Genomic DNA, 14,259 nt, shown 5'->3' with positions numbered 1-14,259 from the left:
AAAATTGGTCCAGGTGCAGTGGCTCATGTCTGTAACCCTAGCACTTTGGGAGGCCAAGGCAGGAGGATGGATTGAGGCCAGGAGTTCGAGACCAGCCTGAGCAAGAGTGACACCTTGTGTCGACAAAACATAGAAAAATAAGCTGGGCGTGGTGGTGTGTGCTTATAGTCCCAGCTACACAAGAGGCTGAGGGAGGAGGCTCACTTGAGGCTCAGGAGTTGGAGGCTGCAGTGTGAGCTATGATCACACCACTGCACTCCAGCCTGGGAGACAGAGGGAGATCTCATCTATAAAATAACAATAATTAAAAAAAAATTACACCTGTGTTGATATAATAAATTAAAAAAGAAAAAATAATGCAAAAATAAAATACTTTATCTAGAAAAAAAACGGGATAGATAAAACAAATATGTCAAAATCTTTGTGTTGTTGAATCTGGGTGATGAGTTTATGGGGGTTCATTTGGATGAATTCTCTCAGCTTTTGTGAATGTTCCAGATTTTTTCACAAAGTAATTTACATCCCAGGAGAGTTGTGTCAGAAAGAAGGACATGCTATCTCATTCAGGTATTTCGAGCTAAAAATCATTGCCTAGTGGTGTGAAAATAAAACTAAGCAGATGGGAGTCAGGCTGGACAGGGGTTTCCTGAATCTTTTTATTAACAGTCTCCCCACCAAAAACAGTGAGTGCCGCAGAGAAACAGAAATGAGACCAAATCTCCAGCAGCCAGGTGGGTCCAGGTGTCTTGTCCTCTCCAGCCCTGAGAGTCAGCCCAATTTGATGAACAGCAGCAAGGTGGCAAGAATTCCTGGCAACTGAAATGGAAGAAGAAAAAAACATGGAACCAATGCTGGAGACCTCTAAACCAGAGTCAAACTAGAGTTACGGGGTCAGAGGGAGCATCTTGTTCTAGAAAAGGTGAGGGGCAGAGTTTTACGGAAGTGCTAAACAACTGTTTGGGTCAAGTTGGAGCTATTTTGGTTCTGTTAAGGCAGTGAACGGGATGAATAGTCTCTTCTGGCCATCCCAGGGCCGCGCAGACTACATTTCCCAGACGCCCCTGCCCCCGGACTTCCAGTATGGTTTGACCAATAGGAAGGACCAGAAGGCGATGGTAGAGCAGAAGGAAAGAAAGGTCAGGGTATTTCTTCCTCATTCCTTCCCTTGTGCCCATCCTGACTTCTCCATGGCCACAGCTGTGGGTGGATGGTCCCTTCTCACTCCTTTTCTAGATCCTTCAGGGCTAGGAGAAATAAAAGCTCCCCATACTGCTAGCCCCTTCAACATCCCTCATTTCACAGAGCCCTCCCCACCCTTCTGCAAGGAGGCCCCTGAAAGCATCTTAAGTGGACCATGGTATGGGGGGGCGGGGTGCTGAATGCTGCTTCCTGCTAGAATCCTTGGGGAGAACTGTGTGGTATAGTTTGCAAACACATAATCAGTGTTATAAATTTGTACAAGAAAAAAGAATACCCATTTAAGGCCGGGTGCAGTGGCTCACGCCTGTAATCCTAGCACTCTGGGAGGCCCAGGCAGGTGGATAGTTTGAGCTCAGGAATTGGAGACCAGCCTGAGCAAGAGCAAGACCCCATCTCTACTAAAAAAAAAAATAGAAAGACATTATCTGGACAACTATAAATACATAGAAAAAATTAGCGGGGCGTGGTGGCACATGCCTGTAGTCCCAGCTACTCAGGAGGCTGGGGCAGAAGGATTGCTTGAGCCCAGGAGTTTGAGGCTGCTGTGAGGTAGGCTGACGCCACGGCACTCTAGCCAGGGCAATAGAGTGAGACTCTGTCTCAACAACAACAAAAAAAGAATACCCATTTAAAAAAATACATATCACAGGACGGTGAGATGCGTCTGTGTCTTGGCTGGTGGTGATCTGCTGAAAAGACCCTACTATGTGTTGATAATCAATATGGGGGAAGCACATGAAAAAATTGCTTAGAGACTCAGAGGCATGCAAATAAATTTTTTAAATAATAAGTTTGAGATATTCACATACCATACAATTCACCTGTTCCAAGTGTAAAGTTCAATGGCTTTTAGTATATTCATAGAGTTGGGCAACCATCGCTACTATTAAATATATAACTTCAGAACATTTTCATAATCCCCCAAAGAAATCCCAAACCTAACCTATTATGGATCACTCCCCATTTCTTTTCTCCCTTGGGCCTGCCTGGGCTGGACTTTCCTTGGCCAAGATCTTTTCTCTGTTCAAGTGCACGTGGTTTTCTTTGGACGGGGTTCAGGAATGCGAATAGCTCTGATACATGGAGTTTTCATAGTGAATGGTCTTTGAACATCTCTAGTGGTGCACGGAGAACTCATCACCTTTCAGCCACCGTCACCCTGTGTCTCCCTCTCTAAATCTGATGACAATAACTTTCCAGAATCATTTCACACTTGCTGTGGGCAGGGCATCGTGCCAAGCCTCTGACACACTGCACCTCGTCATGCCTCACGACAAACCACTGGGCAGCTCATTTGGCAAATGGGGGAGGCCAAGGCACTGACCCTCAGTGACAGCTGGTGAGTAACACCTCAGCTAAAGTCCAGAGTCCCAGGTCTTGCCCACTCAGGCCTCCCACCAGGTAAGTGTAGACCAGGCTCATTAGCTGGGTGACAGGGCATATCCTAGAGCCCTGTTCCCCACCTGAACCCGGACTGAGGCCCCAGAACCCTCATACTATCCCCTTTTATTGATGAATGATTAAGGACATCTTCTGCTTAAAATGACCTTCATTCTCCTCTTCCCTGTATTTCTTCTTAACTCCCTAACACTTCTCTCACTGTCAGACAATACGTTCTTCAATCTTAAAAATCATGTTGCTTGGCCAGGTGCGGTGGCTCACGCCTGTAATCCTAGCACTCTGGGAGGCCGAGGCGAGAGGATAGCTTGAGGTTGGGAGTTCTGGACCAGCTTGAGCAAGATCAAGACCCCGTCTCCACTAAAAATAAAAAATATTAGCCAGGTGTGGTGGCGCATGCCTGTAGTCCCAGATACTCAGGAGGCTGAGGCAGGAGGATCGCTCGAGCCCAGGAGTTTGAGGTTGCTGTGAGCTGGCCTGATGCCATGGCACTGTAACCCAGGCAACACAGTGAGACTCTGTCTCAAAAAAAAAAAAAATCATGTTTCTTTTCTGTTCCCTTGATTAGAACGTCAGCTCCATGAGAGCAGGGATTTTTGTCTGCTTAGTTCATTGCTGTGTCCGCAGTACCTACAAAACTGCCTGGCACAACGTAGTTGCTCAATAAAGTTTGAGAAGTGAAAAAACATGAATGATAAAATGTTTTTCATGGCTTCCCATCATAAATAAAAGCCAGACCCCTCCCTGTGGCCCACATGGCCCTGAATGATCTGTCCCCATTAACCCCCCACCCTCATCTCCCTCTATTGACCCTCCTACCTCACTCTGCTCCTGCCACAGGGAAATTCCTGCTGGTCCTTGAATCAACCAAGCTTATTCCTGCCCCAGGACCTTTGCACTAGCTGTTCCCTCTGCCTTCCCCCATGTACTCATGTGGCTTTCCCTCCCCTCTTTGGGTGGCTAGTCAAATGTCACCTCCTTGGGCAAGGCCTCCCCAATTCCCTTCCCTCTCCCTTCACCCTGTTCTACTTCCTTCTCGGCAAGCACCTTTAAGTGAAATAATTATCCCTGCCCCCGCATCAGAATATAAGCTCCACCACAGCAGGGATTTTTGACTTCTGTTCACTGCTGTGTCCCCAGTGCCCGGAACAGAGTTTGGCACACAGTAGGTGCTTAATAAAAGAGCTCAATGTGTCCCAGGGAGGTTGGGTCTTACCTGCATCATTGCTGCCGCCAGAGAGCCCCCACTCAGGGTGAAACTCTGAGCCTTGGTTATTTTCAGGAGCTTACAGAAACAGCCCTAAGAACACAAACAACAAGGCGAGCAAGAGATGGTGAGTGTTCATCAACTTGGGCCACCCAGATTCCTCTCCGACTCAGAGAGGAGGTGACAGAGCCATGGGGCCTTGACTCTTTCTCATCTGACTGCCCCCCACAGTCCATCATCTCCCTTGGCCTCCTCATTTCCCCCGAAGAACACACCACTCCCTCCCTTCTCCCCATCTGTGCTGACATTCAAGTGTGGCAGTTAAGTGTGCCTGGACATCCTGGGTTATTACTAGCTGTGCGACCTTGGAGAAGTTGCTATACCTCTCTGTGCCTCAGTTTTCCCGTCTATAAATGAGATCAACTGGATCTGCCTCACAGGATTTTTTTTTTTTTTTTTGAGGATTACAAGAAAGAATCTACATGAAGTACATCTCAGTGGCCTGACACACAGCCAGCATTCAGTAACTGTTAGTTATTTCTGAGCACTCTTTACATATGAACAGAAGGGCTGACATGTATTCAATAGCTTCTCAGCCCTTTATATGTATTTTCTCACTCATGTCTCACTACAACCCCATCAGGTGGGTACTATTCTTTTCTTTGTTTTACAGGTGAGGAAACTGAAGCTCAAAGAGATTAGGGGACCAGAGAAAGTGGGTGGACAGGGCAGCCCTCTGCAGGTGGTGGGACCTCTGCTCTCAGTACCTGAGCTGCTCCCTCCTCTAGAGCCCTGGCACATCTTGCTTGTGGAAGCTTGGGCCACCTTGAGCTTACTGTTGTCACTGTTCAGCGCTCCCCTTCACATAATAGGTATTTATTGAGTGCCTACTGTATGCTGGGTACTGAATTGAGCACTGGCGACCCAGAAGTGTATAAAACAGACAAAATTCCTGCCCTCATGGGACCAACATTTGAGCGGGGGAAAACAGGTGACAGCGAGCACAGTGACAACACTGTCAGATGGCAATAAATGCCGGCAAGACACAGAGGCAGGGTGTGAGGCTGGAATGTGGTGCTTGGAACGGGGGATCCTTTCACAAATGGGGAGTCAGGAACAGCCTCACCAGGGAAGTGACATCTGAGCACAGACGTCAAAGAGGTGAGGAAGGAAGACGATTGGGGGGAGAATGTTCCAGGCAGAGAGAAATGCCTGTGCAAAGGCCCTGAGGCAGGTGGGTGCCTGGTGATTTGGAGCAGTAGCAAGGAGGTCAGGGTGGCTGGAGCAGAGTGGGCAGGCAGGAAAGGAGGTGACAGGCAGGCTGTGCAGGGCCTGTGTCTGTTTCTGAGGCTTGGAGCCATTCAACGAGAAAGAATGGATGAATGATTCATAGTTCTTTCCTCAGAGGAGATCACTGTGTTCATCCACTCGTGGCAGAAGTTCAGGGGAACACTGGGTGGGGTTTGAAGCCAAGTCGCAGGACTCTCTGGCCATGGGAACCACTCTCTGCCTCAGTTTCGCCATCTGCAAACCAAGCGAAGAATAGTCCCCACCTCAAGGGGTGCAACGTGACAAAACTCATAAAGTGAGTGCTCAGTCATGTGGCCAGCTGTCACTGTCACTAGGATGACTATTTTTCATCATTATTGGTGCAGTTTAAGGTGTCTGGAGGGCAAGGAGGCAGCCCAGGCAACAGACTCAGGCCGACATAGATTCACATCCCGACTCCGCCAAAGCCACGTGGCCTTGAACCGGTCACCTCACTTCTCTGAGCCTCAGCTGCCCCATCTGTGAAATGGGGAGGGTAACCTTAACCCCCCCAGGCTATGTTGTCAACACGAGCTGAACACTCGGTGACAGGTGGTTCCCTCTCCCCTGACCCCCATTGCTGGGATCCCCACGAATAAGCAATTTTCATAAAAGCCACCAGCCCTCGGGGGTCTGATGAGGAAACATACAACACGATCTTGAGTTACCTCCTGGTGGATGACGCCTGTGGACACATTGCGCCCGTCACAGGCTGCAGTGCCGATGGACTGGCAGCAGCCCCTGGGGTAGGCGTGGCCGGTCGTCATTTCAAAGGAAGAGCCAGAAAAATCTGTGTAATTGTTCACCCCACAGCACTTCAGCTGCAGAGAGGAGAAGAAACACTTAAAAAGAAAAACTCTCTTTCAAATAATAAAACGATTGAAACAATAGAAATCATGGTCACCATGGTTACTGTCTAGAGCAGTCACAATATTCCAGGGCTCCCATCTCACTCGGGGTAAAAGCTGAACTCCTCTCTGTGGCCCACAAGGCCCTGCACAGTCTGCCTCTGTCACTTCCCTGCCCTCACCTGCCCCCAACTGTCCCCTTTGTTCATTCAGCTCCAGCCACACTGGTTTCTTTGCTGCTCCTTAAACACATTTAGCAAGCTCCAGCATTGGCCTCAGGGCCTTTGCACATGCTGTTGTCTTTTTTTGGAATGTTCTTCTTTCAAATTTCCTTTTTTTTTTTTTTTTGAGACAGAGTCTTGGCCTGTCACCCAGGCTAGTGCACAGTGGTGTCATCATGGTTCACTGCAGCCTCAAACTCCTGGGCTCAAGTGATCCTCCTGCCTCAGCCTCCCAAGTAGCTAGGATTACAGGCACATGCCAACATGCCCGGCTAATTTTTCTATTTTTTGTAGAAATGGGATCTTGCCATGTTGCCCAGGCTGGTCTTGAACTCCTGGGCTCAACCGATCCTCCACCTTGGCCTCCCAAAGTGCTGGGATTATAGGCATGAGCCACCACACCTAGCTTGGTTGACTTGTTTTTCTTTCTAGCACTTAGCACCCTGACACCAATTTAGCCCAAGAGCCCCAACAGTGCTTGGCACATAGGAAGTGCTCACTAAATATTAGTTGAAGGGCTCTATGAATGAACGAGAGACATGCTTTACCATCTCAAGCTTAAGGAGCCAAAACCGTCATGCAGACAAGCACCATTCCCACCCCATGTCCCTTCCAAAGCCTGGCCATGACCTGCAGCAGCGCCTGCCCCACAACTCAGATGTGAAACGCTCCTAGACGCAGCCATGGCGTTTCCCCTCCAAAGTCTCCCTGGCTGTCCACAACCATCTGCCCTGAAAGCCTAGAGGACACCTTCAGGCCAGCCTTGTTCCTTCAACACCAAGAGTCAAGGTGGGAATCTCACGACTTCACACTCGTTAGGATGGTGATGACCAAAAAGACCAGAAAAAGACAAGTGTGGTGAGGGGAAGGAGGAATTTGAGCCCTCATGCATTGCTGGGGGGAGTAGAAAATGGTATGGTCACCATGGAAGAGTCCAGCAGTGCCTTAAAAATTTTCACATCGAATTACCATATAACCCAGCAAACGCACTTCTGGGTATATACCCAAAAGAAGTGAAAACAGGGACTCACTCAGATATTGGCACCCCTGTGTTCATAGCAATGCTGTGCACAAGAGCCAAAAGGTATAAGTATCCCAAATGTCCCCTGACGTAAGAAGGCAAGGACAGAATGTAGTATGTCCATACAATGGAGTATTATCCAGCCTTAAAAAGGAAGAACATCCTGGCCAGGCGCGGTGGCTCACGCCTGTAATCCCAGCACTTTGGGAGGCTGAGATGGGGGGATTGCTTGAGGCCAGGAGTTTGAGACCAGCCTGGACAACATAGCAAGACCCCATTTATAAAAAAAAATTTTTTTTTAAGTAGCCAGGCATGCTGGTGCGCACCTATAGTCCCAGCTACTTGGGAGGCTGAGGCAGGAGGATCACTTGAGCCCAGGAGTTTGAGGCTGCAGTGAGCTATGATCACACCACTGCACTCTAGCCTGGGCAACAGAGTGAGACCCTGTCTCTAAAATTCTAAAAAAAAAAAAAAAAGTTTCAAAGGTCAATTTCATGTTATGTATATTTTCCCACAATTTTTTTTTTTTAAAGTTAGGCTCACCTTCTCCATGACAAAGTTCCATTCTGTGGAGTAGTCGTCGGGTTCATTGTATCCTCTGTAGTTCTTCCTCAGGGTCATGAGGGTGTGCTCCAAGGCCACATCTCGAACCTCACAGATGAGACAGGAAGCCATTAGCACCCACTAGCAAGGGTGATCCCTTGGTGGAGGTTCTTGGGGACAGAATGGGGGAGGGGGGGCTTCCCTTCTGCTTCCTTCGCTTTTCCCGCCCTCAGCTCATGGGATCTGCCCTAGAGGAGGTTACATTCAAGCTCCCACAGTCCCCAAGCAGTGGAAACGGGGAAGAACGTGGGTCTTGAGCCAAGTGCATCTGGTCGTACCCATCGCAAACGCATCTGAATCGTGTGCTCTTTCAAATCGCCCACAGCCTGTTCCGCCCCCGACCTGGCTCTAACTCAATTATAGAGTCGAATATCACCTCCACCAACTCAATCTCTCTCCACGCATAAGGGGCAAATTTAATTTTCTATTTTTTAAATCAGGGTTTTAAAAAGTCCCCCCGCCCCCACCCCCCACCCCCCGCAAAGAGGTGAAAGAGTCACGTGGTTCGAAATGAACAAGGCACAGAGGGTTAGACCATGAAAAGTTTCCCTCCCACCTGTTTCTCCCAGCCAAAAAGTTCCTCCCACTCTGTGCGGATGACTGTCACTGTTTCCTGTGTCCCCAAAGAGATGCTCTATGTGTGTCAAAGCACAGCATATTCGCAGTCTTTTCTCTCCTTGTTTTAGGCTGCGCTCATTGTCCTGCAGCTGGCTGTCACAACAAGAGTGGCAGGTGCTCTTGGTGCCCTGCCCGTAACCCCGGGGGACGTTACGAGTCCTGTGCCCACTGGCCACATTGCCAGCGAGCGAGGGGTCCCTGGCCTCTGAGCCCGCGTGCCCTGGGAGCAGCCCTCAATCAATGGCCAACGGGAGTTTGTGGATCAATACCCCAGCCCCTTCCCCCTAGAGTGGAACAACGTAGATGCATGTTCTATGCTGTCTCCCAGATGTCCCCAACAGGACTGAGCTTTAGTGGGCTGCCTGCCCTTTTCTGCCCCACTTCTGTTCCCTTCCGATGTAATACTTCCTGGGGTCACCTTCCAAATCAACCCCATGCCTTTGAATTCTTGCTTCAGGGTCGGCATCTGGGGGAATGCTGAGGAGGCCAGCACTCTATCTGGAGAACATTCCATCTGGGCCCCAGAGAGGGGTCACCTTCCCTGTGTCCAGGTGTCCGGGACTCCGTTGTACAGGTGTGTTATAACTCACTTGAACATGCTCGCCAAGCTGTTTGCAATCTTTGGCACACCCTGGTGTGAATTGATTCTGCACGACAGCAAGTCAACCTTTGGATCATTCCCGCACGTGGGGTCGTCGGGCCAAAGCGCTCACGCTTTCGTCGTTTGGATGGGTTTTACTAAATAGCCCCTCTAGGTTGCATCCGTTTCAAAACCCCAGCAACGTGCACACTTTTACCATCACCTCCCCTTCTCCCAGCCAGAAAGGCAGGAGAGATGGCCCTAAATGAGTCCTGCAGGGTGTTTGAGGCCTCACACGGGAAGGTGGAGGATTTCAGCTTTCCACTTCACCTCTGGGGGCACGTCACGTCCTTGGGACCCGCGGGTCCTTCCATCACTGGACCCCCACAGGGTGAGCATGGAGCGTGGGTGCCTCCAGAGGGGAGGGGTGGGCTTCTAGTGACTCTGTTTCTTTCTACCGCTGAGTGGGGGGAGCAGCACACTTACAATTGGGAAGAACAGAAGGACCACTGTGGCGGCTGTGATTTCCAGGACGAGGATGATAACCATGACCAGGAAGCACTGGAAGACAAAGAGGGGGACAGAGGGGGATTGGGAGCCTGCTCGGCACCGTGCGGGGGCGGGGGGGCTGTCCCTGTGCCCCCACCTCCCCCCCGGCCCAGGCCACCCTCGAGCCTCTCCAGTTTGAAAGAAACTCAGGCCTGGGTCGGAAGGTGGGGGGGCTGGGGGGGCTGTTGGTTTTTATTTCCCCCAAGGGGCGCTTTCCTGCACGTTGGGAACTCAAGGGTGTTTTGAGGACCTGCAAGCTGGGCCCCCATTTCTGGCAGCCTAAGACGGGACCTCGGGGGGCCTAAGAGAGCAGAGGCTGGTGGAGATGCAGGAGGGGCAATGAGGAGGACAGCAAGGACAACAAACGTCACACAGGGATTGCAAGGGAGATGCCGGCAGCGGGTGGGTGCCCGGGGACATAACATTCCCTGGCTTATTCTTCCAGTGCAATTCACACGCATGGGGGAGAGCCATGGGGAATCGGCCAGCAGAGGGGAGGTCTTGAAGCCACACATCGTGGAGAAGCAGCTTCCTCTGGGCCTCAGTTTCCCCATCTGTATAACGTGCAGGTGGGACCAGCCAATTCAGGCTTTGAGTCGCTAGACTGGCCAGTGGCTGGGCTTATCTGGCGTTGACAGGGAGAAACAGGAAAGCTCAGTGGATACACGCCCGGGCTCCCCACGGGGCATACGTGGGTGCAGGGTTTAGCAGGCGTGAGGAACCCAAACTGGCCGTTCATGGGACAGATGGTGAGGATGAGCATCTCCCTGTCTCTGGGTCACTGAGGTGTCCGGAGATCAGACACCCAGGCGTCAGCGAGTCCTATGGGTTCCATCTTCAGGATCTACCCTCCAAATCTGTGTCCACTTCTCATGCCGGGACATCACCGCCCCACCCCGGTCCTTCCCCCTAGCCCCACACACTCTTATTCCCCTCGTAGCCACCAGAGGGCGCCCGTGAGCAGCAGAGTCCGGGCATGTCCCTCCTGCGCTCACAACCCTCTGGGGCTCCCAACACCACCAAAAAGGCTTCGCTTGGCTCACGCCTGTAATCCTAACACTCTGGGAGGCCGAGGCGGGAGGATCGCTTGAGGCCAGGAGTTCAAGACCAGCCTGAGCAAGATGAGACCCCGTCTCTACAAAAAAATAGAAAAATTAGCCAGGCTTGGTGGCGCATGCCTGTAGTCCCAGCTACTCGGGAGGCTGAGGCAGGATTGCTCGAGCCCAGGAGTTTGAGGTTACTGTGAGCTAGGATGATGCCAGCCCACTGCACTCCAGCCCAGGCAAGAGAGCAACAGAGCGAGACTCTGTGTCAAAAAAAGAGGCTTTGCTTTCCCTAGTGAAGTCTCTCGGAGGCTTTAGAGGAACAGACACTGCGGGCAAAGCCGATAGAATTTGTGGCTGGATTGGACGCGGTGTGCCAGAGAGGATTCTTGGATTTCTCCAAATTAAATCACGGGCAGATAAAATAGAGCCTGCAGCAGATTGAAGCTAGAATGAAAAATTGTAGGCACAGGGCCTGTTCAATGAGTCTTTGTTGGATGAAGTAATTAGGGAAAAAAACAAGAGATGATGGAACTTCCAGGGGGAGAAGGATGGGGAAAGGGTGATTTTAACAATCGGGATTCCCACGTTCTGGAAGATGACTAGAGTAAGGGTCTCCCTGAAATCCCCAAATTGAAACAGCCAGAGTCTTGCAGCAACACAGCGAAGGAAGGAAGACAAGATACTGGAGGAAGATTAAACCTGGGGAGGGAGGGTTCACTTAAGCAAGATCTAAGGGGCCAGTCTGACAGGGATGGAGCCGGGAGTGAGGAAGATGACAGCCGGACTTGGGGGAGATGTTGCCAAGGCTGCATGTGAGAATGAGTAAGACACATAAACTCTGTGACATGCCATTGCATGATCGTGCTTGAAATCTTCCTACTCCATGTACTTGAACATGTACGTGTCTGGCGATGACAACGATGTTGTGTCGGCAAAGGACAGACCAGGCACAGGGGGCAATGGAACAGAACAGTGCACCCAGGACAGACCCAAGCATAGTGGAAAGTTAGTGTGACAAAGGAGAACTGAATGGGTCCCTCAGTAAGTACAACAGTATGGCATCCAACTGGGAAAAAAAAAAAATCAAATCAGACCCCTACCTCACACCATACACACAATTAGACTCCTAACAATTGCTAAAGAGCTAAAAGCAAGAAAGCAAGATATAAAATCATGGAATGCAAATCTAGGAGGATATAATTTATGACCTTGGGGATGGGAGGGGTTCTAAAAAAGATACATCATAAAGTAAAAGATGGATACATCTGTTTCCATCACACAAGACACCTTAAACCCAGTTAAAATAGCGGACACCAAGCAACGTTGTTTGCATCACGGGCAATGAAGGATTTGCACATGGTGGGGGGCAGGGTCGGGGTCTGTGTGCAGATCCAACTTACAAACAAGAGAATGCCTCTGCTTTCTTTAGTCGTCCCATACCACCCAGCACAGCTCAGCAGTACCATGATGCATCCCAGGACCAAGCATAGGCAGCCTACATGAAGGAGGTATGCAGAGGACAATCCGAGGACCCTGGTCAGAGTGGCCCCTCCACACTTGGCACTGATGCCCAGGCCAATGAGGATGATACCAGACACCTTTAGAACAGAAATCAGAAAAAAAATAACCTGTTAGTTGTATATAAATAGAACTCTCCCAAGGTGGGGGGTGGGGGGAAGCAAAGGCCAATAAAATCAGCAAAAGTGTTAAAAAATGTTAATACCCAGTGTTGGCGAGGATGTAGAAACATTCTCATAAGTTGCTGCCAGGCAACAAACTTTATTTGTTTGTGGGGCAGGAGGACACTTCACAATTCATTCTTAAAACCTTAAAGGTTTTACCTTTCAGGATGCACAGGGATATTTGTTAGAGTGTTTTTATGAGAACAAAATATTGAAAATAACTGAAGCAACCAATAATTCAGATTGGGTGAGTACATCATGGTACGGCCATGCAGTGGGATTTTAGACAGTTATTTAAAATGGTGTTGCAGGACGGGGATTGGCAATTTTTTTTTCTGAAAAACTCCAGATATTGTGGCCTTTGCAGGCCATAAGGCGTCTGTTGAAACTACTCCATCCTGCTGGTGTAGCTCGAAAGCAGTTAGTTGTACACCACCTGCAAATAAACGGGCTTGGCTGTGTTCCAATAACACTGTACTTATAACTCAGGCAAGGCTGTAGTTTGCTGACACCTGTTGTAGGAGAATATTTAGTCCGTAACAGAAAGATGTTTTTAATGCCTTAACATGTTTTCTTAAAAAAAACTGGATTGTGAAGCAAAAGCATTTGTTTGTTCTGCTTTTTTTTTTTTGACTCGAAGACATGAAGTCTTTGATGTTCTGCTGTTTTTGAAAGATGTATAGACAGTATGGTGATAGGTGGACAAAAAAAGAGAAAGAAATTAAATGTACATTAATATTCAAAAAAATTTTTAAGGATATATAGAAAAATCTGGAAGGATGATGACAGTGATGATGATATTTATTGAGCAAGGACCTCATGACAGGTCTAAGCCCTTTAAATACATTGTCTCATTTAATTCCATCAAAATGTTACAATACAGGCGAGGAGATAAGGGTGAGGTTTAATTTCATTCTCTCTCCTGGCAGCTTTTCCTTAACACTGTGCTACAGCGAAGACGATGACTTCTTTAACAATGTACATTGCAGGCTACTTTTAGAGTAAGTAAAAAATGTTTTGAAAAATATAAAAGATCAAGAGAAGAACCACCCCCTCCTGTGGTCCCCAAACAACTTGGTTTTCTGTAGGATTTGACTCCGAGCCAGGATCCTCCATCACTCACCCGGGGTCCCCCGGATCACACTCATCTGTGCTCGATTTCACCGGCTCTGGGTCAGTCGGAGCCTACGCTTGTTCCTTGTCTGTCTGCCCTACATCCCTCCGGCTTCCCTGAGGACCACAGATCTGACTGCCAATTTGGATCAACTTATTTCTGTCTGTCAGGGAGCCCTCTGTGGGGGGTGGGCTGCGACATCTCGGGGCCTGGGTGGTGACATACTTACAGCCAGGAAGCTATTGAATAAAGATAACAGTTTCTTCAAGGAAGAATACGGAGTGTGCATTTCAGCCGTGTTGGCCATACTGGGGCGCCCTGGACACTTAAGTCAGCATCTTCCTAAACCTCTGGGCTGCTGTTCCCCAAGATGAGAGGGGTCTGGGGGAGAGACACCGAAGCTGACCTGCTCTGCCCCTCTCTGTCCTGGCTGCCTGCTCATTGCCCGGGGCTGCCCACCAGCCGCCCCGCCTCAGTCATAAACCTTTATCACATCACAATCGGACGCCGGAGCAAGGCTCACGGAGCCAGGGAAGCAGGTGCCCCGAACTGTGCCCGGTTAGTTCTTCATCCTCCAAACAGGCCACACCAGGGAGGGGGAAAAGGCACGATGTGCTGTCCTGGGAAGCCCCAGATGCCACGAGGGCCCTGTGGGCGCAGTGCTCACTATGTAGTTGGTATCCCCAGATAGACTGGGGACTCCAAGAGGGCAGAGACCTGGGTTGTCCTATTAACGGCTGTGTCCCCAAAGCCCGGTACCGTATGTGCTTAAGAAACTGGCGTGGAATGAATGAATCAGGAGGCAACGTGATGCAGGAATCCAGCTACAAGCCAATGGGGCCCCCCAGACCCCAGGCCACACTT

The 14,259-nt window shown here is 49.7% G+C and overlaps 1 protein-coding gene across 2 annotated transcripts; it reads right to left on the bottom strand.

The window, feature by feature from the left end:
- Window positions 1-638: 638 nt before the first annotated feature.
- On the bottom strand, window positions 639-13,831 carry TSPAN16 (tetraspanin 16). Of its 2 annotated transcripts, XM_069495745.1 has the most exons (7): window positions 13,625-13,831; window positions 12,000-12,197; window positions 9,491-9,565; window positions 7,747-7,854; window positions 5,782-5,934; window positions 3,815-3,898; window positions 639-816 (listed from the first exon to the last, which is right to left on the bottom strand). In XM_069495745.1, the coding sequence occupies exons 1-7, from the start codon at window positions 13,700-13,702 to the stop codon at window positions 769-771; spliced, it is 744 nt and encodes a 247-aa protein (XP_069351846.1). In that variant the 5' UTR covers window positions 13,703-13,831; the 3' UTR covers window positions 639-768. The 2 variants fall into 2 exon arrangements, with proteins under 2 accessions (XP_069351846.1, XP_069351853.1); XM_069495752.1 differs by lacking the exon at window positions 9,491-9,565.
- Between the last annotated feature and the right edge of the window lie 428 nt (window positions 13,832-14,259).

This window comes from Eulemur rufifrons, chromosome 2 (assembly GCF_041146395.1).
Source record: "Eulemur rufifrons isolate Redbay chromosome 2, OSU_ERuf_1, whole genome shotgun sequence".
In the NCBI taxonomy this organism is placed as follows: domain Eukaryota; kingdom Metazoa; phylum Chordata; class Mammalia; order Primates; family Lemuridae; genus Eulemur; species Eulemur rufifrons.
This window is presented reverse-complemented; position numbering and strand designations above follow the sequence as displayed.

Bases quoted from the DNA above. Each gene is read 5' to 3' on its own strand.
- TSPAN16 (XM_069495745.1), bottom strand. From the start codon at position 13,702: ATGGCCAACACGGCTGAAATGCACACTCCGTATTCTTCCTTGAAGAAA. The intron at 7,855-9,490 runs GTAAGTGTGCTG...CTCATCTGTGAG, and splicing joins TCCTTCTGTTCTTCCCAATT to GTTCGAGATGTGGCCTTGGA. The intron at 5,935-7,746 runs GTGAGCCTAACT...TCCTCTCTGCAG, and splicing joins GGAACTTTGTCATGGAGAAG to CTGAAGTGCTGTGGGGTGAA.